This window comes from Fundulus heteroclitus, chromosome 3, assembly GCF_011125445.2.
Source record: "Fundulus heteroclitus isolate FHET01 chromosome 3, MU-UCD_Fhet_4.1, whole genome shotgun sequence".
In the NCBI taxonomy this organism is placed as follows: domain Eukaryota; kingdom Metazoa; phylum Chordata; class Actinopteri; order Cyprinodontiformes; family Fundulidae; genus Fundulus; species Fundulus heteroclitus.
The window spans coordinates 21,297,965-21,320,060 of NC_046363.1; the positions used below are offsets into that span (position 1 = coordinate 21,297,965).

The 22,096-nt window shown below is 39.1% G+C and overlaps 1 protein-coding gene across 1 annotated transcript in view; it reads right to left on the bottom strand.

The window, feature by feature from the left end:
- LOC105926348 (dynein heavy chain 11, axonemal) overlaps positions 1-22,096 on the bottom strand; it is a 57,864-nt gene that overhangs the window by 30,378 nt on the left and 5,390 nt on the right. Inside the window, 39 exon segments of the mRNA XM_021316447.2 lie at positions 95-237; positions 368-491; positions 915-1,077; positions 1,243-1,436; positions 1,524-1,685; positions 1,767-2,006; positions 2,760-2,862; positions 3,112-3,277; positions 4,660-4,864; positions 5,443-5,616; positions 7,186-7,317; positions 7,415-7,565; positions 7,683-7,831; positions 8,128-8,255; positions 9,564-9,696; positions 9,790-9,867; positions 9,954-10,148; positions 10,229-10,321; positions 10,483-10,621; positions 10,710-10,826; positions 10,908-11,053; positions 11,914-12,070; positions 12,151-12,311; positions 12,433-12,564; positions 14,990-15,223; positions 15,317-15,469; positions 15,536-15,662; positions 15,746-15,837; positions 15,907-16,131; positions 17,660-17,782; positions 19,099-19,221; positions 19,411-19,569; positions 19,694-19,777; positions 20,002-20,160; positions 20,249-20,335; positions 20,604-20,720; positions 20,798-21,020; positions 21,105-21,274; positions 21,354-21,608. Of these exon segments, the coding sequence (XP_021172122.2) occupies positions 95-237; positions 368-491; positions 915-1,077; positions 1,243-1,436; positions 1,524-1,685; positions 1,767-2,006; positions 2,760-2,862; positions 3,112-3,277; positions 4,660-4,864; positions 5,443-5,616; positions 7,186-7,317; positions 7,415-7,565; positions 7,683-7,831; positions 8,128-8,255; positions 9,564-9,696; positions 9,790-9,867; positions 9,954-10,148; positions 10,229-10,321; positions 10,483-10,621; positions 10,710-10,826; positions 10,908-11,053; positions 11,914-12,070; positions 12,151-12,311; positions 12,433-12,564; positions 14,990-15,223; positions 15,317-15,469; positions 15,536-15,662; positions 15,746-15,837; positions 15,907-16,131; positions 17,660-17,782; positions 19,099-19,221; positions 19,411-19,569; positions 19,694-19,777; positions 20,002-20,160; positions 20,249-20,335; positions 20,604-20,720; positions 20,798-21,020; positions 21,105-21,274; positions 21,354-21,608 (5,916 nt within the window).

Here is a 22,096-nt window from a genome sequence, read left to right on the forward strand (position 1 = left end):
TGTTTGATAATTGATCATAAATTAGCTTCTTAATGTCCCATTTACATCAGTATTGGTTTAAAAGATACCACAACATTTTTAAGGCTGTCTTCACCGTGAGTTGTCGCTGCACTCGGTGAGTGAAGAATCTCCAGCAGTTCTCCCTGTCATCCAGCAGTCCGAGGCTGCGCACCTCTCTTCTCACACTGGACACAATATGTTCAATCTCCTCTTCACAAAAGATCTCTGGAATTTCACCTAAGGGGGAACAAAAACTCAAATACAAACTTAAGAGTTTTGGCAATGGTGATTAATTATTTTGTAATTTCATCAAAAAATTGCATTGTCATTTTGAAACTGCTCAAATTCTTTGGATTTTGAATCTGACCTGATGCCAGAAAGTGATTAATGGTGACCAGAAATCTATCGTCGGGTATCTGGGCATCCGTCAGGAGCAAAGTCACGCGCTCATTCTTTACTCCAGCTTTGAGTAATAATCCTGCAAGATCCATCTGAACAAATCAACAAATACACAAATAAAGTCAAACCACACAAGGGAAGGTTGTAAGTGTCAACCTAAGCCCACTGAAAAATTCAGCCTGTTCAATAACCAGCTGGACAGAGACTAGAATCCATTTTTAAGTAATTAATGATTGAACTGAAACGTGTATAGCGTCAGTGAAATATTAAAATACTTCAAAGTGGCTCTTAATCGTATCTGACAAATATTTCCTGCTCCATTGGAGAAGCTGAATAATAAAGAATTACATTAACCTGAAGCTGAGCAAAAACAGTTAAATCAATACATTGCATGCAGACAGAAAGCAAACAGAGAATAGATTTTATGAAAAGCACCTATTTAAGTAAGTTATTCAATATTTGCATTTGAAAACCATAACTAGACAAAATACACACGAAGAATAATTGACATTTACCTTGAGGTCCTGGAAGCCATAACCCTTTCTCAGGGTGATTTGGAAGACTTCCACCGAAGACATGAACGCAGCGAGGCGAGTCAGACTCTGCTTTCCGCTGCCGCCAACCCCGACCAGCAAGCCGTGACTCCTTGGAGCCTCCAGGATCCGACTGATGCGACAGCTGATGACAACACAAGTTTTGTTAAGGCTCTAAAGACTTGTTCCACTACATTTATTATTATCTTTTGTTACTATTTAGTAGCTCTATTATCATCAAATTATGTTTTATCTAGCTCAGGATGTTAATCACAAATAAAGCAATAAGAAGAAATCAAAGGATACTCACACATGTTGGATGGCATCTTCAAACAACACAAGATTCATGGCTGGATAAAGCTCGTTGTGGCTTTCCAAGGCCTCAGTGAGGATGGTCCTAAGCGTAGACCAGTTATCAACAGGGACATAGGAACGTCCGCTGCCCGTGTTGGCAAAGTGGCAAAAGAGCGGCGTCTGTTTGTCCACCTTTTCATTCTCCAGTCCCTGAAGGGGGACAAGCTTGTGTTGTAGGATCGCAATCTGCAGGTAATGCATTGACATTTATGACGTTCATCACAATCTGCATTGCACCTCAAAGCATTCATGCACAGTCTCCATTTGGATCCTCTGGAAAAGCTGCAGGTCCTTCAGGTCTACTAGTCTGTCTGAGTACACTCTGCAGGACTCGTGGAACCACAGTCCCACCAGGTCAGAACCTTCCCTCACGGTTTCAGGACCAGCTAAAAGGATGCCCTGAATAACAAGAACAGTCGTATCTGTATTTTATGAACAATTTCAAAGTCAGGCATCGATTCAGCTCACTATATGCACTACCTGAAAGATGTTAGATATGTCTCGAAGATTAAACGTGTAGTGGAACTTGACTGCTGTAGGGAGAAAACTGTGAACCATCTTGTCGTGAAGAGTTGTGACAGCTTGAACAACACCAGCAGCGCCTTTCTGGACCGACTGGCTGAAAGCTCTTTGTTTTAAATGGCCACACAGGATCTGACCATATATTGATGCCTGAGACGCCGAGGAAGGGAAGTTGACTGCAAACACTGAGAAATGTCTCTGTTGGGGGCAAAGAGAAAATGAAAATAGGACATGCACAGCGCTGTATACCAAGAATAGGGTCAAAACATCAAAGGCGCCGCTTGATAATTAACATATCTGGATAAAATATATGTTTAATTATATTCACTAAGAGTGGAAGACTGCTGTCCTAAGCAGGTCTCTCTTGAATAAGGGAGTTTACTCTTATTCAGACGTTTACCTGAATAAACAAAATATATACAACATATATTTGTTAAATTCTTTTTGAACAAAAACAAGAAACTAAAAGTATTCACAAGGAACTTTCAGCTCACATTTAAATTGAATTGGTTGACAATCTAAATCATGTCTAAAGGGAATATTTGTGCCCAGAATAAGCAGGATGCAAGTGTTACAGTTGATTTTGCAACATCAGATCTTGGGCTTAATATAATTCATCATTTCTTCAGTTTATTTACATAATTATAACAAAACTTAAATTCATACATGACAAATCAAATTTCTAATTTTAAAAACCTTCCACTCATATCATAGTTGTTAATTCAGTTTCGTCTACAATACTGAGATTTTGATCAAACTTCTAATAACAAACAAAAGCATTTATTAATTCTCTATGTATTCATTCCCTTGTATTTATTAATCCACAAACCCTAAAAATCATCCCTTTGCATAGAGTGCTGGCTTTTTTTTTTTTCATTTTACAAAACACATTATTGAAATATAAACTAAGGATTGGTGCATCTGAAGGGGTTGTTTTATTTTCAAACATACCTGCAACCTGGGGTTGATATTGAAGCTCCCAGCTGTTGGGTTCATGCATGCAACATACTGGGTATTTTGGACTTCTTTTAAAGTCAGTTTCTGTCTGCAATACCTACAAAGACCAGGAAGAATCACTAGTGTGCTAGTAAATTTGCAATTTATCTGCATACAATGATAATGCTTTGCCATGCTACGAATAAAACACGTTGATGCGACCACAGATCTACTAATATGTCTGTTGACGTTTTTTTGTAAACATGTTTAAACGATGTGACTCATATTACATGGAGTCATGTGTTGCATAGATTTTCTGACTACACTACATCTGAAATGAGCTGTACATGTGGAAGCGTTTTCTCACCAGTGGCCATAATCCAGATGCTGACGTATGAGCGCGTGAGGCTGCACTGTCCCATAGTTGTCCACAGCTGGTATGTTCATGTCATCTATGAAATAGACCAGCCTCCTGTTGCCGACCGCTGAGTAGGTTCTTCCTGCTCGTTTCTCTAATGGTCGCTCTAAGATCTCTGGAGTAAACACATAATTTGCAAATACACAAAAATAATACAAAAATGTGTTTCATGGATATGTTTGTGATAGACCAAAGCAAAGCAGATGTGGAATGCACAGTGAAGTGTAAAATGTTTAAAAATTACTTTGACAACAAAAAGCTCAAATTTGTGGCAAGCGTTATTTTTTTAATTCAACCCTCTTTTCTCTGACACCATAACTCCAGCAGAGAATATCGTCTTCCAAAGTTGGGCGTTAGCAACTTCATTTCCGTTTTAATACACATGCTGTTCTGTCAAGGTCTTGGACGTTTGTTAGAGGAGATTGATGAATAATGAGCATCATGACCAAGAAACACAGCAGGAAGTTCTTGGGAAAAAACGTTTAAAGCAGTGTTGCATTATAAAACAATATTTAGGTGTTAAACAGTTCATAGAGCCCTGTTCAATTTAAAATGAAAAAATGGGAATTGTCATCGGCAAAACAGCAAACTTGCCATGACATGGATGTTCACCTAAACTAACAGGCCAGGCAAGCAGAGCATCCATCCAAGAAGCAGCCAAAAGGCCGAGGGCAATTCTGGAGGAGCTAAAGAGATCCACATCCCAGATGGTAGAACCTGTTAAAAGGAAAACTTTTAGTTATGAACTTTATGAATCTGGCCCTTGTCTGGAAAGCCAGAAGAAGTCCTGTTTTCAGGTTCCCACTGCTGTTGTAGGTGAGGCAACCAACATGCGGAAGAAGGAGCTCTGGTGAGATGACGCCAAAAGGTAAACTTCTGGACCATTATGCTGTGCATTATTTTGACGGAGAAACCTTTGCTTTTCAGTAGGAACAGGAAAGTCTGCTGGATTTGGCGGAAAGATGAATGGAGGTGAATACGTTAAAATCCTGGAAGGAAACATTTCAGAGGAGCAGAGGTTTACTTTCCAGCTGGACAGCACCCAGGTCTACATAATGATTTAGATGAAAGCGTTTTCATCTAGTCAAAGTTCAGAACCCAATACAAATAAGTATATGTCGCAAGATTTTAAAACCTACAGGCATCAACTCGAATCGATTAAACACAAGACCACGTTTAACATTTTAATTTGAAAAGATTTTTGTTTTCCTTTCATTTTTACAAAAACGCATCAGCTTGTTTTGGTCTATCTCCTAAAACCCTGATGAAATGCACTGTTGTCGGTGTCTGTGATGTTACGAATGAGGCTTTTGCAGGACACAGTAGGATAAACACTACAAGCTCTGAAGATGTAGTAAACTTAAGAGCGACAAAAAAAATATTCCAAGAGATTGAAGCTCTCCACCTTCTCACACCCTAATCCCCGCCACCAGATGGTGCTACAGTGTGCTTGATGTGCTACTGCGTGCCACATACACATATCAAAAACCCACTCACCTTGCAACATGAGGGAGGTTGTGTAGTAGTTGAAGGGTACTTTTGAGGTTGTGTACCTCCCTGACAGAGCGTCTAACTTGTTTCTGACAAGTGCAGTCTTTCCCACTCCAGCGTTCCCCACGAGCATCACCGGCTGCCTCCTCTCCAGCAACAAGTCCACGAAGTAGCCAAGACGCACGGTCTCTGCTGTGTGCACCACAACAGCCTGCAATCACGGGAACAGCGGGAAGATGGAGAACAGAAACATACATGGTTATTATGGCTTTCTTTGAGTGTGATTTATTGACAGACATGTGTTCAGTGAATTGTGTGTGATTTATAATTTCTTAGATTTCCCCAGAACACCACAACTATTCTGTCATAATAGCATCATTTGCTCAGAACAAAACCCCGCTAATTACGGCTCAGCGAGAGCCTTTGGAGCGCACACAGCTGTACGCAGGAGCATAAAGAAAGACAAAGGAGCGTGGGTGATAGCTCAAGTCTTGTTGCTCATGCCTTCACCCCCACACGCTCCGGTACAGGGAGTGGTAGATGGTAATCAGACTCAGTGGCAAGCCTATCATCCATTCCAGCACCCCTGCCATAACCCCATGATGTGACTTTACCCTCTCTTATTATGTTCACCGAAGCATACAAACATTTTTAATATCTCTGCATTGTTCATTTTTGGTTATTTTGCCTCTTGTGGTTGTGATTATTTGTCAAAAGCCTTTCAGAAAGTTTGCTTTCGTCGCCGCACATCCGTCTCCCCAGAACTTGGCGGAGTTTGTGAGTTCTTACCTGCAGCGGTGTGCAGCTTTCCATTTCAAAGCCTGGTACAATATCAGCCCAGGGCAGAAAGCGCTTGGTCTGGTGGTCAAGGTAGTAGTCGAACACTGATCCTTGCGTGGGCAGCTTGACTGTCCTCATTTCTTTGGTCCACCACTGACTGAACTTCACCTGGTAATCATGCAGCTGAACATGCATAAAATAATTAAATGTGCATTAATTCATTGGAATTTTCCTTAGGAAAACAACACCATGAATAAAAAAAACAACTCAAAGGTTATGCTTAAATGGTCACTCGTGTTTTGTATTTTTTTTTTCTTTGACCACCGACAAAGTGCAATGCAGATATGAATTATGCACACATGCAATTAGGTGTAACTTGGATAATTATGTCCAGTTTTCACCATTCAACATGCAGTAAAAATCCACATAATTTAATAGTTTACTTTCTTTTGATTCAGCTCGGGATGGCTCAAGGTTTAACTGTATCGTTATGTGTTACAACAATCCATGTGGTTCGCCTAGATTATTTATTGAAATTTGTTGATTTAACAACAAGTGTCAACGATATTTTATATGAAAAGAAAAAGACTTGTTAAATTTAGATTTTAAAAAAATGCCTTTCTTTCAGAGAAGGAGTAAGCAGTTATAGCCAAGCATAAATAATACAGGATTTCAGGGTTGGTTCAGATGTTTCACAGGGCCTTCTCTGATTTGTTTTAAATTTGGGCTGACTAAAAAGTTTTGTTTAACAGTTTATTTTCTTTTAAATACATTGAACAAAACTTCAATGTTTTAGGGAAACCAAAGTTAAATGAACAGTCAAATAAATCTGTATGTAACTTGCAGCAGTCTTGTTAAATAAATGAAAAAAATAAATATGTGGTTAAAAAATGTCAAATAATTTCATTCAGAATTATTTAAAAAGAATAAAGTAAATAAGTGGAATCAAACTGAATCGTTAATGTTAACATCATGTATGTTTAAAAAAGACAGAACTTTTTAACTGAATCGATTGAAACTAATAAAAGGAAACGGTATAAAAACATTCAAGTGTGCATTGCTGATGTTAACATTACATCTAAACTCGTTACATTTTTGTTTCTTTTCTCTGCAACTTGTTTATTCAAGCATTCAATTTAATTTCAATGAGCAACAAAGAAAAATACATCTACATAGCCTAAACATGTCAATGTGGCTTGGCTGCAGTTAGCAGGTCAGCTTCATCCAATCTGTACTTTAAAAACAATCTTGGTAGATAAAGCGTCTGATTCAGTGACAGGTGTGCCGCGTTTGGAAGCCTGAAGTGGTCTAAAGTGCGAGTGCTTCAAGTTAGATGAGGAGAACTGTGGGTTTGTGCGCTCTGCCAGGTTGTTGTGTACCACAGCAGCACAACTGTGATGAGCATCTAAGGGGAGAACACCCATGATCAATCAGTCCCTGTAAGTGTTTTGAGTTGCTGAACGCTCTCCATGCAGTCAGACGTGTCTGTCGGCTATGTCTTCCACTGAATAAGTGTTGAAGGAGACTTCTAGACAAAAACTTTAATTTAAGATTGTTTAATGCAATGTCAGCACTTTGGTGAATTGAACCATTATGTTCTTTAACAAAACATGAAACAAAGCAAACCTTTTTTTGTTTGTTTGTTTATTTACTGCTCAAGGCAAATGGCTCGTATGAATTACAACTGCAATTTGGGCCAAATGAGTAAACTCTCGTGTATCTACTTGAATTAACCTTAAACTAATCAGTCACCTGATCTTTATAAAGTGCTCCTCCGAATGCCCAGATGCAGGCAAAGGTGAAATACGTCTCATAGATCTCACGAGGGGACTCAGCAGGAATGTTTTCGGCAGTTAAGAGGCAGTCGAGCAAAGTGCAGAGTGTCTGGATAAAAAGATAATTAACACAACGTTTCAGGATTGTGACAATGAAGAAACAGCAGTAGATATACAGTGACTACATTTGTTTGTTTGCTATGTACCTGCACCATGGAGTTCTCTGGGATAGGGGTTATCGTTTTAAAAGTGCTTTTCATTTGCTCCAGACAGCGAGGAACATACTTCTCAAAAAGTATCATCAGGTGAGCACGTTCTGTCTGCCGTTCCCGCCTGTCGATCCAGCTTGTAACGTATCTGAGCAACCACCAATAGACACAATGTAAACTGAGATTAACCTTATACTACAAGCAGATGAGACTTCAAGTGAATCCTAAGACAGTGGAGTTAGCAGACTAGATGTGTGTAACTCACGGGTTCCAGCCCAGGTCTTGTTGGTTAACATAAAGGATTCCTGCTCTAGACACTGTGGCAGGCGTGGCCATCTTTAGATGACTGATTTCAAACACCAGCCTCATGGATGGGGTAAGCGCCACACGCTCATTACTGGCCAGGGTCAGGACCTGAAACATTTTCCGTATCATTACATTTCCAAACATCACGTTTGAGGCTCTAAATGAGCAATGTGTACAAAAATAGATGCACACTTCATCCTTTAAGAAATATTAGCTAAAAAAGAGCATTTGAACTGCAAAGAATATCTCTGAAAACATATTTCGCTCTGAAAAAGGGCTGCAAAGTACTTCAACTCCAGGAAGTGATTACTGAAGGAGGGAGAAAGAAACATCTTCTTTCTGTACACACCACCTTGGTTGCAATGTGTTGTACAATAGTGTATGAGTGAACAGGAGGGAGGTACCTTGTTATCATCCATCACTGTGTTGAGTGATTCAATCCACATTGGATCAATGTCTCCGTCCAGCACAATCCACTTAGGCCCAAGGTGGGAGATGTTTGCCTGCTCCCGCATCAGTGATGAAAGCAAACCTTGCACAGATATTGAAGGAACCAAAGAGCAACAGAGAGTGGAAAGACTAAGTGCCATTTACACATAATGTAAAAAAAAAAAATGTGTAGAACAGAAAAGCTGGAAGGCTTAAACCACCAATCCCCATCTTCCTTTTTACTCCGTGTTTTGCTCTTGCGGAAACATTCAGGGCTTAAAAAGAGTACTTTCCAATACAGTGCCCTCATCAGTTACTGCCGCACATAGCAACAATTGATTTAAAAAAAGTCTCTAAACAATATGTAAATATTTTCCTACAGTAGATTTTTACTCAGATTCTTTTGCTTTTTAGTCCACACTTCAGCTTGTGTACATTTATTTAGCGCAGAAGGAATCACACCAAGGCTGAGCAATACATCGAAATTTAAAAAAATATAGAGATTGTTTAAAAAGAGATATAAGCTAAGACTATATTGTTGATTTCAAGTTGATCTATGTTGCTTTATAATTATGCTTTTATGTATGCCAGGAAGTTATTTTTCAGATGCTTCTCGTATTTATCTACAACTATTTGCTAAAAAAAAAAAAGTGCCTGTGAGACATTTGGGATAAAGCTTTGATTCAGAGATGCCTTTTTATAATCATTTTATGAAAAGAAAAACATATTGAAATCAACATTGTATATTGGCATTCATCCTTTTTTTTTTTTTTTTTTTTACCAAAACCTCGTTCCACAATTAATTTCACATCCAGTAATCTCTATAATATAAATGTAACGTTTGTATTGTCAAAATATATAATAGTATATAATACAGAATCAACACAGGAAATGATCCACCAGACACAAAATCTTCCTTCTCCCTTGGCTATCTCAGCTGCCAGACCTAAATCCAAAGGATCTGGTGTGGTAGGGTCAGCAGAAAAGAGGGGAGCATAGGAACTACTGTGCAGAAGCAAAGAGGAATAGTAAAATATCCTTCTCTCTTTATGCTCAAGCCAAGTGAAAAACTAAACACTGACCTATTGTCAAAATGGGTTGTACACGGGTTAAGAATATTTATTTCATCATGTGGGATTTTTTGTTTGTTTGTTTGTTTTGCTACTATTTATTTTCCCCTACATTTTGCAGTGCAACTGTAATAAAAAATCGTTTACGTTAAACATAATTTCCACATCTTTACCAGAAGTGGCAATACCTATGGAGGGCACTGTGGAATCTATGGGCAACTTCCTGGGGTTGTGTGGAAGTACGCATAGGTGTGGCCATGAATCTATGGATGGTTTAGAATCTAATAAAGACATTCCTGTTTCATTTCTGCCCTCATTCCTTTAACACCAGTTCTCTTTACCATCTCTCCACTCCCGAGTTGCTGGATGAATGAATCCAAACAGTTCATCTCTGTCAACAGCCTTTGGGTTGAGGTCATTCCAGACTGGCTTCCACCTTAGCTTTACATACGTTTTATGAAGAACTCTCAGGATCTGTTGAAAATGTCAACACTTCATATTTGACGTCTACATTACAAAAAGATTTTTCCAACACTTTTCCCTCCAACAGAGATAGCAAAACCCCACCTTGCTTTTCCCAGTCCCAGCACTTCCAATGACAAAAACAGAATGACGCACTGCCATGAGTTCCTCCAGCTGTACAACCTACGACAAACAAAGATGTTTAGAAAAACCTCTGGCTGTTTTTTTGTTTTTTTTTTAGATAATTTATTTTTCACTTAATGACCAACCTTTAGTATGAAGGTTTCCTCCGGCTGCAGTCCAAGCTCCACGGTAGATTCTCTGACGGCCTTCTCAAGTTCAAAGTTTCTCTGTCTCTCAACCTCCAAGCCTGGAAACAGGTCCCCCAGCAGTCCCAGGAAGGCAGTCACATCCTCAGTCACAATTTTAGGCATGTTGAAGTCCCGCAGGGCACGCATCAATACCTTTGAAATGATATGCCATTGTAAACGAGAGCATACTTATTTCTCGGCTGGCGGTGGGGTGATAAGCACAGATGAATCACCTGATCCTCTGGTCTTGTCTTGTCTTTTCTTTTCAGAGCACCAGCCAGAACCAGAACAGACTTGACAGCACGCAAACCCCAGTCATAGTGATCCTAAACGCGAAAAAGGACACATTAGCTTTACTAATAATGTTTTCTAAGGCTTTGTTTTTTTTTGTTGCTATTTATGTTTTAATGCTTAGTTATACCATGGAAAAAAAATATTTCTTCACTTTGCTGTAAATTGACATTTTTCTGCCAAGGATTTTACTTACCTGTTTAGAGAGTAACTCTTTGCAGAGATTGTACAGCGCAGTAAACTTCCTGGCCAAAAGCTTAGCACAGCGGAAGCCCTCTGCCACCAACATTATCTCACAAATTAGCTCAGTGTCCGGCACCACCATTGCACAGGGCCTGTGACACAAACGTTTTTTTTTTTTTATATTAAACTCTTATTCTTATTAAAGAACCATTTGTAGGAGAGACTTTTGTTCATTCGCACCTAAAAAGAGCCTTGAGGTTCTCAGGTAGCTCTGCCCTGCCTGCATAGCCCGGGTTCATAGTGATAAAAATCCCAACTGATTCTTTTAAGGGAATATCCTGATTGAGGAACAGGAACCTGAGCGGGAACACAAACTGCAGATGAAATGTACAAAGTTCTATTGCTAAAACGTGAACAGATTTAGACTCAGTTACTTACGTTTCCTTTTTAGACCGAATAGCGTCTTGAATGGTTTTGACCTGCACTGCGACGACTGACAGAACGTCCACAGGGATACGGTTAAATTCATCAAAGCAGCCCCATGCTCCAGTCTGAGCAAGACCCTTGTAGATGTTTCCAATCGACTTAAGGTAAACAAAAAAGAAATGTTGCAGAAAATATTTGGTTACTCTGCAATGCTTATATGTATTGTTGAATGGACTTATGTTTAGCCCTTCCTATACAACGTAGAATCACATTTCTTAGCACCAGCAATACTTTTGGGGTATGTCACATCTATAGACTTCACTTTCTGCCCATTTTCCTTTTGGAATGAGTTCCAACTCATAAAGTTTAGATATAGAGCATCTGTGAAAGTAGACTTTCCAGTCTTTACGCTGAGTCTCTATTGGATTTACGTCTGGACTTTGACTCTGCCATTCTAACACATCGACATGGTAAGATTTGGCTGTATGCTTAGAGTCATTGTCCAGGTGAAAGTGAGCATTATTTTTAAAAGGATGAAGTGATCCCCAAGTAGACTTTCGTTTACTAATTAGATGACTTCTTAAGCTAATGAGTTGCAGTTCATTTTATTTAGAGGAAATCAGAGAAAAGGGTTTGAATTCAAATACACATTTTTCACATTTGTTTTTGTTCACATTTGTTTCAGTGACTGTGGCTCACTGGGTAGAGTAGTTGTCTTTCAATTGGAAGGTTGTGGGTTTGATTCCAGCTTCCCTCCATCATACATGGTAACCCACTTAACCCATAGTTGCCTACTGATCTGTGTGTCTGTGTATGCATTAATGAGTGCCATGAGGTGAATGTTGCTAAAGTGTAGAGTGCTTTATAAATTCAGTCAATTTTCCATTCATATCTATTAAAAACCAAATAAATTGCATTGAAGTTTGAGGCTGTAAAGTGATAAAACATGAAAATGTTCAGGAAGTAGTAATACACATGCAAAGCCCTATTGATTCACGCTTTTAGATGTTCACCCCACCTTGTAGTCCATCTGTTCAGAGCAGTTGAAGATGTACACCATGACACCCATGGCTCTGCCAAGATCCTTTGTAGTTTCAGTTTTCCCAGTGCCAGCAGGGCCTGCTGGCGCTCCGCTCATGGTCAGGTGGAGTGACTGAGTCAACGTGATGTAACACCTACAATTAACAGAGCAAACGCTTGCTTTCATTGTTTATGTTGTAAATTTGCAATGTGACTGAAAACGCGATTTTCTCACCGGTCCGTGAGAGGAGTGATGACCAGACGAGAAGTATTTCCGACATACTCGTACGAGTAAAGGAACTGAGCATCACAGATGTTGACATAGCATTGTTGCAGTTTCTCATTCCAGCAGTGTCGAAGCTGGGAAAGCCACTGGAAGGCCTGAGAGTTGGTGACCTTTGAGCAGACATAAAAACCTATTTGTTGCTATACAAACACAACTATTGGGTGAATGATGATAAGCTCTTAATTCTAGCTCAAATTGATTAAAGTATTTTTGCAAGTTATTTGAGTCAACCTTTTGGGCAATGAGGCTGGCAACAATATCTCTGGCATGGACATCAACAGTGCAGACAGTCATGATCTTCTGTCTGTCACCAGGGCTCAGCTCACCAAGGAGCATTTCAATGAGTACGTTGAGTTGAGAAACCTTTAGGGAAAAGACAGTCACGCAAAGTCAAGTAAAACAGGGAGAACAAAATAAAAGCTTAAATTAAGCTCACGTGTGAGTGAAATTACAACAATATTTAATACTGCTTGGGTCAAGCTCTTTGGGTAAATGATAGATATTAACTATAATTAAAGTTGCACTCCATTTAAAACATCTCTTCGTGAATGTTGACCCTGGATGGTGTAAAAACAAAAACTTTACACAGCATTATTTGTCCTCCTCATTGTAGGACAGCAGACTCAATCAGAGCTGGGTGTGGTGTTGGATGTAGATAGAGATTATTCAAACACCAGGCAAGGACAAGGTAACCTTTAGTATTACTGATGAAACTGACAACTTTGATTATACCACTGTGTGCATAACCTACAATAAGTCTCCTTTAGGCCTCGCTCAGGTCACAGAGTCTGGTGTAATTAAGATGGTAATATGAACAAGGTAGGAATCATTAAGAGACCACAAACTCCTCATCAAAAGTCAAAACAATGTGAACAGCAGACTACAAAAAATATTTCATAACCATACAAAAAAAAACACAGAAATCTAACAAAAATGTAGATACTGCTGTTGCTTTCACACACTGCGACAAAATGTGATAAATGTGATTTCTGGCCTGTATGTATCACACTTGCGTATCATGCACATCACAATAATTTTTGATGAGAATAAAAAAAATTTGCATTATGAATTGAACAATTAAAACCTTATACTTGTCCCTGCGTTCCTTTAACCTTTCATGAACCTATTATGCAGTGGATAAGGGCCCATGCATCTGCTAAAAGAAACCACCCAGTTCAGTGAATACATGTAGCATCAATAAAACAATATATTTTAGTAGCCAATATTTTGGTTTTCTGTGCAAATAAAACTAGCATCATTTAAGGATGGAGCTAAGGTTTCTCAGTAGAACCTCTATGCATCACATTGGACCCATTGTGCATCTTGTATCATGTCTGAAGCTAATAAACACAACTATACAAATGATGTCAAATAAAATGAGACTGATCACACCATATAAAACTATATTATTTGCACTATGCTCCAGTTCTAATGTTTATGTGACTACAGTGTTTCCCGCAGGAATTTGCTTAGGCGAGGCGGCGAGTTGTTGGCCGGAACAAGTTTTGCGCGGATTACTGGTGGGGGTGGGGGGGCGGCGTCTGCATCGAGCCATCGATACAGACGCCGATGGTGAAGTCGACCTGCTTGTCGCTTCAAAGTATCCATGTATTTTTGGCTGTTTATTCCCTGCCATTCACTATATGCACGCGAGAAAGCAACACCAAAAAAAATGCGTGTTAACGTCAAATAAACATGCAAGCATATCAAGTAAGTTTTTTTGTTTTTTTTTTTAATGTTGGCGAGGCGGTAGCGTGAGTGTGGCGAGGCAACCGCCTTTGGCTCCTCAAAACCACTTTTGAGCATTTTTCTTATGGATAAACCTCACATAGACAAGCACACGTTCACAAACACCTACAGATGCTTGGATTCAGATACTTACAGATTCACTTCTGTACAGAAAACCCCTATTACTATCTTTAGCTGTTACATTTCACATCAAATAATACTGTGTATTTTTCAGTGATGGTATCAAGGCATTGCTTGTTTGTACCTGTAATACTTTATCGGTTGGTTTTGCTGTTCTTATATCTCTCTTTGCAGGTGTAGAAGCAGACTGAGGATGTTGTATTGCTCTCTCCCTTTCCTCTCCTCTTTCTCTTTCGCCTTTTCTTCCTTTTAGCATTTAGTCTCATCTGTTTCTCGTCTTTTTTTCCTCTTTTACCTTTCCGTTTCTGTGTACATTGAGCATGAAATAATCCCAGCATAAAAGCTAATAAAGCTTTTTGCTTATATAAATCAAGTAGAGCATTATAGCGTAAGGAGTAATGCTCCACTTGTGAAAGTAAAATATGTTGGGCTCTCTTTGGCATTAAGACAACAAATCTTGATGCTACATTGCCAGACAGCACTCACACAAAAGAAAAAAAATTATTTTTTTGCCTTGGACAACTTTTGGTAAATCCAAACCACTGCAACATGGGGAAAAAACAACAGCTCAGGCAAAACTCAGGTTATTAATTTTTTTTAGGGTAATTAACAGATTTTAGCGATTTGTTTGTAAAGCTACTTGTAGTTTCAAAATACTGTTTTGTCCGAATTAACGGTATTTGTGCTTTTGCTGTAGCAACAGAACCAGTGGGTCAAAGTGGTGCGCCTTTTGTGAAAGGCTACGACTGCAAAGACTGATCTTGTTTGTTGCACAAAGGCAGGAAACTTCATTATATTCTAAATTTATGTTGTTGTTGTTTGTTTGTTTTTTGCTTTAGTTAAATATTAATAATTCAAAGTTCCCATTTATTTATTGCAAAGAAATGTTCATTAATATTCAATTCCTACTCCATCTTACCTGTTTCTTGTTGTAGTCTTTTAATGCTGACTCATATCCTTCCTCCAGTCTTCTAAAAACAAGCTCCATATCATTACTCCACCAGATCTGTGCTCCGGTGAGAGCAACTTGAGCAGGGAATTCAAGAATCCACTGCTCTCTGGGTCTGTCCTCATACACGGACACAGCTTCAGACAGATGACCCCTGATGCATTTCCTCATGGACTCCTCGAGACGAGTGAGCCACTTTTCCACCTTATGTTTGGGATTTTTACCAAAGGTTTAATGTTTCTCATTAGAAAAGTGCGACAGGTAATTTACTTTAAATGACACTGAATTTGATCTTACCGGTCCAGAACAGAAACAATCAGTCTGGAACTGGACATACTCTCTCTCTTTGCTGTACATGCCCAAAGCATGTTTAGGATTGTGCGGCGCCTCAGTCGTGTTAAACTCAAGGTCTGACATGCTGTCAAACAGTTTTGGGAGATAAACGGTTACCTGAAATAAAAAAAATAGGTTGTTAGCATTATTTGATTAACTTAGCATAACTCTGCATGACATTACCTCCTTTGGCCGACTCCATTTGGAGAGGATGTCCAACAAGTCTGCAGATGAGATAAAGTAGAATCGGGGAAATGCGATTCTCTTAGTCTCCAGGTATTCGGCAAGAGCTTTTTCACACAGGGCCAGCCTGTCAGTAAGCATCAACAGGGAGGGTAAGCGGAAAAACGTCCAAAAACAAAATAACTATGGGTTAGAAAAATAAACAAGCACCTTTTTTGCAGGTCCTCTAACTTCTCAAACAGATGTCGTTTGTTGGTGGCTTCTATGAGGTTTTTAATATTAGCACTGCCCAGCATTAACTCCTGAAAAAAAGCATGTTTAAAAGTATGAAAACCATGTGATTTTAGTTTTTCCAATAACAACATACACACCTGATATTCAGCATCTATCTCTTGGAATCTCAGAGTATCGTCAGGAATCTGCTGGCAGATGTCGTCGCAGCTTTGGAAGATGCTTTCGAGGTAGACCCATGTTCTTTGGACCTCCATCCAGATGGTCAGCACAGAATCAGCCATAGTCAGCTGGTGTTGCAGTTCCAGCGCCTGTTCTAAGAAGTGAGCCACATGTTTGCTCTGAACGACATTCTGCAGCTGGACCTTTAAGATGGCAGCATAAAGAAATGTGTGAAACTAAACTGTACCGAGTAACATTTAACACAAAGTACAACAAAATAGTGGGATGGTTATAGCCGTGCAAAAATATTAACACCACTTGAACTTGTTTACTTTTTTTCCACCTGAAAACCACAATTTTTAATGCATTTAATTAACGTGTGATGTGAAAGACCAACACGTGTTTAAAAAGTAAAAGAAAAAGAAAAACTCAGAGTTGGGAGGGACCTATTGTAACAGGCCACCTGGTTGGGCATAGCCGGTACGTCTAGAGACTGAAATTTTGGTGCATCGACTGAAGCTTAGTCAGATTGGGTGGAGAGCATCGGTCAACATCATTGTTCAAATCTTGTCACAGATTCTGAATTTGATTTGGGCCCATTTTAACACATCAATATGCCTTGATCCATACTAGCCTATTGCAGCCCTTGTTTTTTTGTTTAGGCTTGTGGTAGTAATGCTAGAAGGTGAACCTAAACCCCTAATGCAGCATCTCACTTTTTTTTTTTCAGGAAGCCCGTTTATGTCCTGCTATCCATCATCTCTGACCAACTTCCGGGTCCCAGCTGATCATAGTATCCCCGCAGCATTTTGCTGCCACCACCATGTTGGAATGGTATTTCTGTGTTAATATTCCACCACACATGTTTTTGCATTTATGCCAAAAAGTTCTATTTTGGTCTCATCTGACCAGAGCATTTTCTTCCACATGTTTGCTAGGTCCCTAACCTGTTTAAAGGCTGACTCTCCACATCTTTATCCCTGGCCGGATTTGTGCGTTCCTTGGTCTTTACGATGCTGTGTTTTCATAAATGTTATCTAACAAGGCTCTGAGAGAACAGCTGAATTTAAACATATAGATTACTTTACAACATAATCATTTGGTTACATCTGAGCACATCTTTTTCGCAAACAATTTTATGCAATGGGATCAGAGCAAAGGAGGTTGAATACATATGCATGTTTTTTTACTGTGGTAAAAAGCAAAACCATCAAAGGCATATGAATATTTTTGCAAGGCAATGTGAACTAAATCCACAGTAAAATCCCCAAACTACCACACAAACTGTGGCAGGAGCATGCGACTTACTGAGAACCTAGCAGGCATCCGTTTTACTTTAGAACACATTCCACCTCATCAGCAGGGCAACCCGACCATTTCAACAAAGATCCAGCCACTAAAGTAGCAAGCCTTCTAATTGCTGGTTGTAACCTTCTCACACATCTGGTGTGTGTGTGTTCAAAGATAGTCAAGGAGCAACAATGGTCTGGATCGCCCAGCAGCTATAAATCTGAAGACTCAATAGCCCCCCCCCCCCCCCCCCTGCTCTCAGCTGTGCCGTTAGACATTCAAACTGGGCCACCATCCTCCATTCTAAGTTTAACCACTTAACTACCTGTCCTTCTCACAGACCTATAATCTAGGCAACAAATTCTTGTACTTTACATTTATTATGCATTCTTTTACTCGGTGGGACCACAAGTGAAGGTTTCTGAAAGGTTAAACATCTACCTGGTGATCCTCAAGTATTTCAATGAGGTCCTCGTTGCATTTAAGTAGTGGCAGAGAGGTCTGGTAATGTTGCTCATAAGAAAGCTCCATTGATGTCCATGTTTGACTTATTTCTGTTATAATCTGAATAAAACAAATGGAAAGGTCATTACATTGATGACATAGTTATTACATTACAAAATATTTGCTTTAGGATCACTATCTGTTTTACATGCACTGTGAAGTAAAACGGTATATACTAGAGATGCACCAATAAGAGATCTGTGGACCATTGCTGATCTATCCTGACCTTGTCAATACCAATTTTAGCCAAGTTCGATTTCTCTTTACGGACTATAATTAACAGCACTCAAAATATTTTTGTAGTGTCACTGCTGTGAGCTGTCATTATTTATCTAGATGAGAAGCAGAGGCAAAGGCAGGCCGTGTGTGTCAGAGCAGTTGCAGTAAAAGAGAATTTAACCATCAGGGTTTCATAATAAGAAATGTTTTTTACTTCTTTTAGTATTTCATATTAGCAGTTAGCACCAATTGTTCCATTAGCATAATAAACTGGAAATATAAGCCTCTGTGTGTATATCTGTTAGAATGTAAACTCGTACCCTAACTAAGAGGCTGCCAACATTTCCAATCCAGCATGTTCCATAACCGAGAGGCAAGGCAGGTTTATTTGTAAAGCACATTTCAGTAAAAAGACAATGAGAGAGAGAGAGAGAGAGATGGGCAGCTTAAAAAAAGGATTATACTGGGAAAATTTGCTGTAATTCTTTGGGCCTTCCAGTTATGTGGTGAAGTCAGCTCTGGGTTAATTTGCTTCTTATCCAATTTGATGAAATGCTACCAAGGTGGGTACAAATTTACTTTGTGCAGCTATCAGTTCCTTTCTCGTGCCTGGACTAGTCAGGTATTTAATGACAAAAGCTGCAAAAGTATGAAGTGGTGAAATAGTGAAATGACCAGAATCCCCCACCGTTTTTATCTCTCTTGTAGCCTGAATTGAATGCCAATATGACAGCATAAAAATTTATTTACTTTTAAATAGCTTTTTTTTCACCCTGTTGTGCCTTCCCTGGTGTATTTTTTTAATACCTGACACTGAAAATTGCTTATCTCTCTTTTTTTCAGTAGCTATGTCTACACCGAAGGATGTTGGTCTCAGTGCTACATGGTCGTGCTTTAGTATAGCGTGTTCACTGACATGAAAAAGTAAGACCTTTCAGTTTCTAAATAGTCGATCACTGCTCAAGCTAAAAATCGCCATCACCAGCAGACTTATTGGATGGCGCATTTCTGTTATATACCAATGTAGGGTACGTAAAATTTAATTAAAAATAGAAACCTTTGGAAGTAGTTTAGATAATCTTACTTTGATATTTACAAAGGGCTAGAGATGTTGCAGTTTTAGGTAAAATTATCTTAATATAAGTGAGGAAAATAACCTTTTCAATGGCCATTTCTTTGACCGCCTTATCCACTATATCGCTGACTTCATCTTCGAACAAATGTAGCTGCAAAGCCAAAAGTTCACCCAAGGTGGTCGTGTCTGTCACAGTGAAGTCAACCTGTTTAGAAAAAAATATGTTATCTCTCTCTCTCTCATATATATACACAGTATATATATATATAAATATATATATATATATATACATACACACACACTGTATATACACATTCTTGCATATACACATATATGTATCATAACTGTATCAGGTGATGAAGTAAAAAAAACTGTGCTGTCTGTGTTTCTGCACCTTAGTTGCTCTAATCAGCTGCACCCAGTGACGCTCTCGTATTGCCAGGCTCTGTAGTTGACTCACCGCACGCAGTGATGTCAACAAGTTTTTTACATACATGTCTAATGCCACATACACGTCCCACGAGCGTGCGTCTTTGTCAAGCTTCCGTATGTCCTACAGAAACAGGAGGTGGATAAACACAGTTATTAGGGACATCTGTTACAAATGGTAATGATGCATAACTGTAAAACTGCAGGAGAGATAAGCTGGTGTGATAAAGCACTGCTGGTAACCTCACCCTGGCAAAGCTCCTCAATTCTGCATCCATCTGCTCGACGTTTATCTGCCTCCATTTGGTCTTTGTCCAGTTTTCAATAGTGCTCTGTAAAGAAAAAAAACACACACACACATACAGGGGTCATCAGAGTGAAGGTCTTAAATGTTGACAATTAGAGGCTAGAGGTCACTTAGAGTCGAAGAGTGCCTCTAAAAGGCCAGACAGGTCAAAGCATTTAGGTGCTAGGATAGTGTGGTGCTGTAATGCACTTTTCAGCTGTATTTTCAGGACCTTTTGAAAAAGACATTTGAGAAAATAGAATCACTTGCCTGCACATATATCACAATGTCCCACAGTTCTTTCAGGACAGTGATTTCTCGTCGACAGAGCTTGATGTCTCTGTAGTCGGGTATAGTTACATCAAAAAGATTTGTGGACTCTTGTAGCTCTGCTACTTCTCTCTCCATATCCCGGATAGCCTTTTCTGACTTAACAACACAAAGCAACTGCAATTCAAAATCTCCCATAATATACAAGAATTATTTATTTTCACAAGAAGCACTGTGTGTTACTTACTTTTTCCAGACAAGCGTAGGGATTCACCGTATTGTAACTGAAGGGTGCTTTTGCTTTGAACTCTTCTTTGAATTTGGCTTGTTTTACCTGGGAAATAAGGATTGTTTTCCGAAAACTTCTGTGTGTGGATATTTAATCAGTATTTTTCACATTGCACGTGTTTTATTGTTCTGAAGGTGAACTCATTTAGACCTGATGTTAGCAATCTCATAAAAAAAAACACAGTTTGCCAATTCTAACAGAAATTTGAAACAAATATTCTAGAACTGAATTTATGAATCGTTGATAAATATCTGAACTCATAAATCACAGAGCTTTTAGAACAAAATGTGAACGCTATAAAGAGATTTGTCACCTCAAAATCTATGCATCGTGTCCTCAAAACTACCACTTCTGCACTTTGCATGGGTGCAACCTCATTCTTCACTTTCAAGGTCAGTTTTTTTACTTCGTTCCATTTTTCTGGGAGCTCCTGTGAAAACAAGTATTTGTTATTCTGAGGGAATTTCTTCACTAAAATAAATGAACTGAGTTATAATAGCTGCAAACCTCCATTTGAGTGTAGAAAAGTTCTGGTATTGTCACGCCACAGCGTTCTAGGAGAACCACTGTGCCTCTGAGAGGTTCAAACATCTTGTCAATGGCACCGTGTCTGTCTCTGACAGCCAACAGGTGGCTCATAAGGTCAATAAAACCTTGGTGGTCTCCTTTGGCAATAGGACTCTTCAGCCCCTCGCTTGCAGCTTGAAGAAATGTCTGCAGTTCTTCAAGGCTGTGTGGAAAAAACTTGTACACTTAAAACAACTGATGCAACAACTTGGTTTGAACTGATAGACTTAGCTGGGATGAATTTTACCTGTTAGTCACATGTGTCAAGAGATGCTCTTTAAAAAGCCAGCTCCACTTTTTGATTGTGTTAAGAAGGCTAGCTTTAAAGAATCTGTAGTCCACCCGAAGCCAGCCATTAAACACTTTAAAGTCTTCGAGTTGTGACACCTCAGCGTACAGTGTCTCATAATAATCAATCTGGGAAATCAAAAAATGCAACAAATAACATACAATCCCGCCATATAGTGAAGAAACATAAACATTGAAAACCGCTTACTTGTTCTTTGAAGTTATCAGTTGTAGGGGGGGTTTCATGGTTCACGTCTGCCCTATAATCCTCCAGCTCTTCTGATGCGAGACCGCGACCATATGTGAGGAATCGTCTGAGGAACTGGGCTCTGTCGTCCTGCCATAGGTGGGTGTAGCGATCAAAATGTTGCTGGTAATCTTCAACAGTTTTAAGGACGTTGTCCACTCTGGCCATGATTTCCTGCCTCACGTTCGACAAATCTGGCATGCCATCCATCACGTCCTGTAAAGGTTGTGAGGAGAGAATTAAACGTCAGAAGTGAACACACAAAAAAAAAACAACACTCAGGTTTATTTTTGTGGTGTTTTAGAAACTTACTAATTTCTCTGAAAACAAGGTGAAGTTTTAAGAATAAACCATTTATAAACATCATTTTTACAATCAGCAAAAACTTATATCTCCTAGAAAAGCCTTCAGACTAACTAATTTCAAACTGACAATGATTGGCTTTTTGGACTCATATGCAAGTCCAAAAAGTCCAATAGCAGTCCCTTTGTGAACAATTTAAATTACTGTTGTTACATAAATTAGTCTCTCATCATTGAGTGTTTCCCTCGATGATACACCCATGTCTGCAGTAAATACTATGTACTTTTTTTAATATATTTTTTTACCCGTGTTGAATGATTACAACTTCAATTAATTTCAAAGACTAGTTTGAGTTCTTCGTGGGTTTTTCTCAAAGTTTCCAAATCATACCTACAGTATAA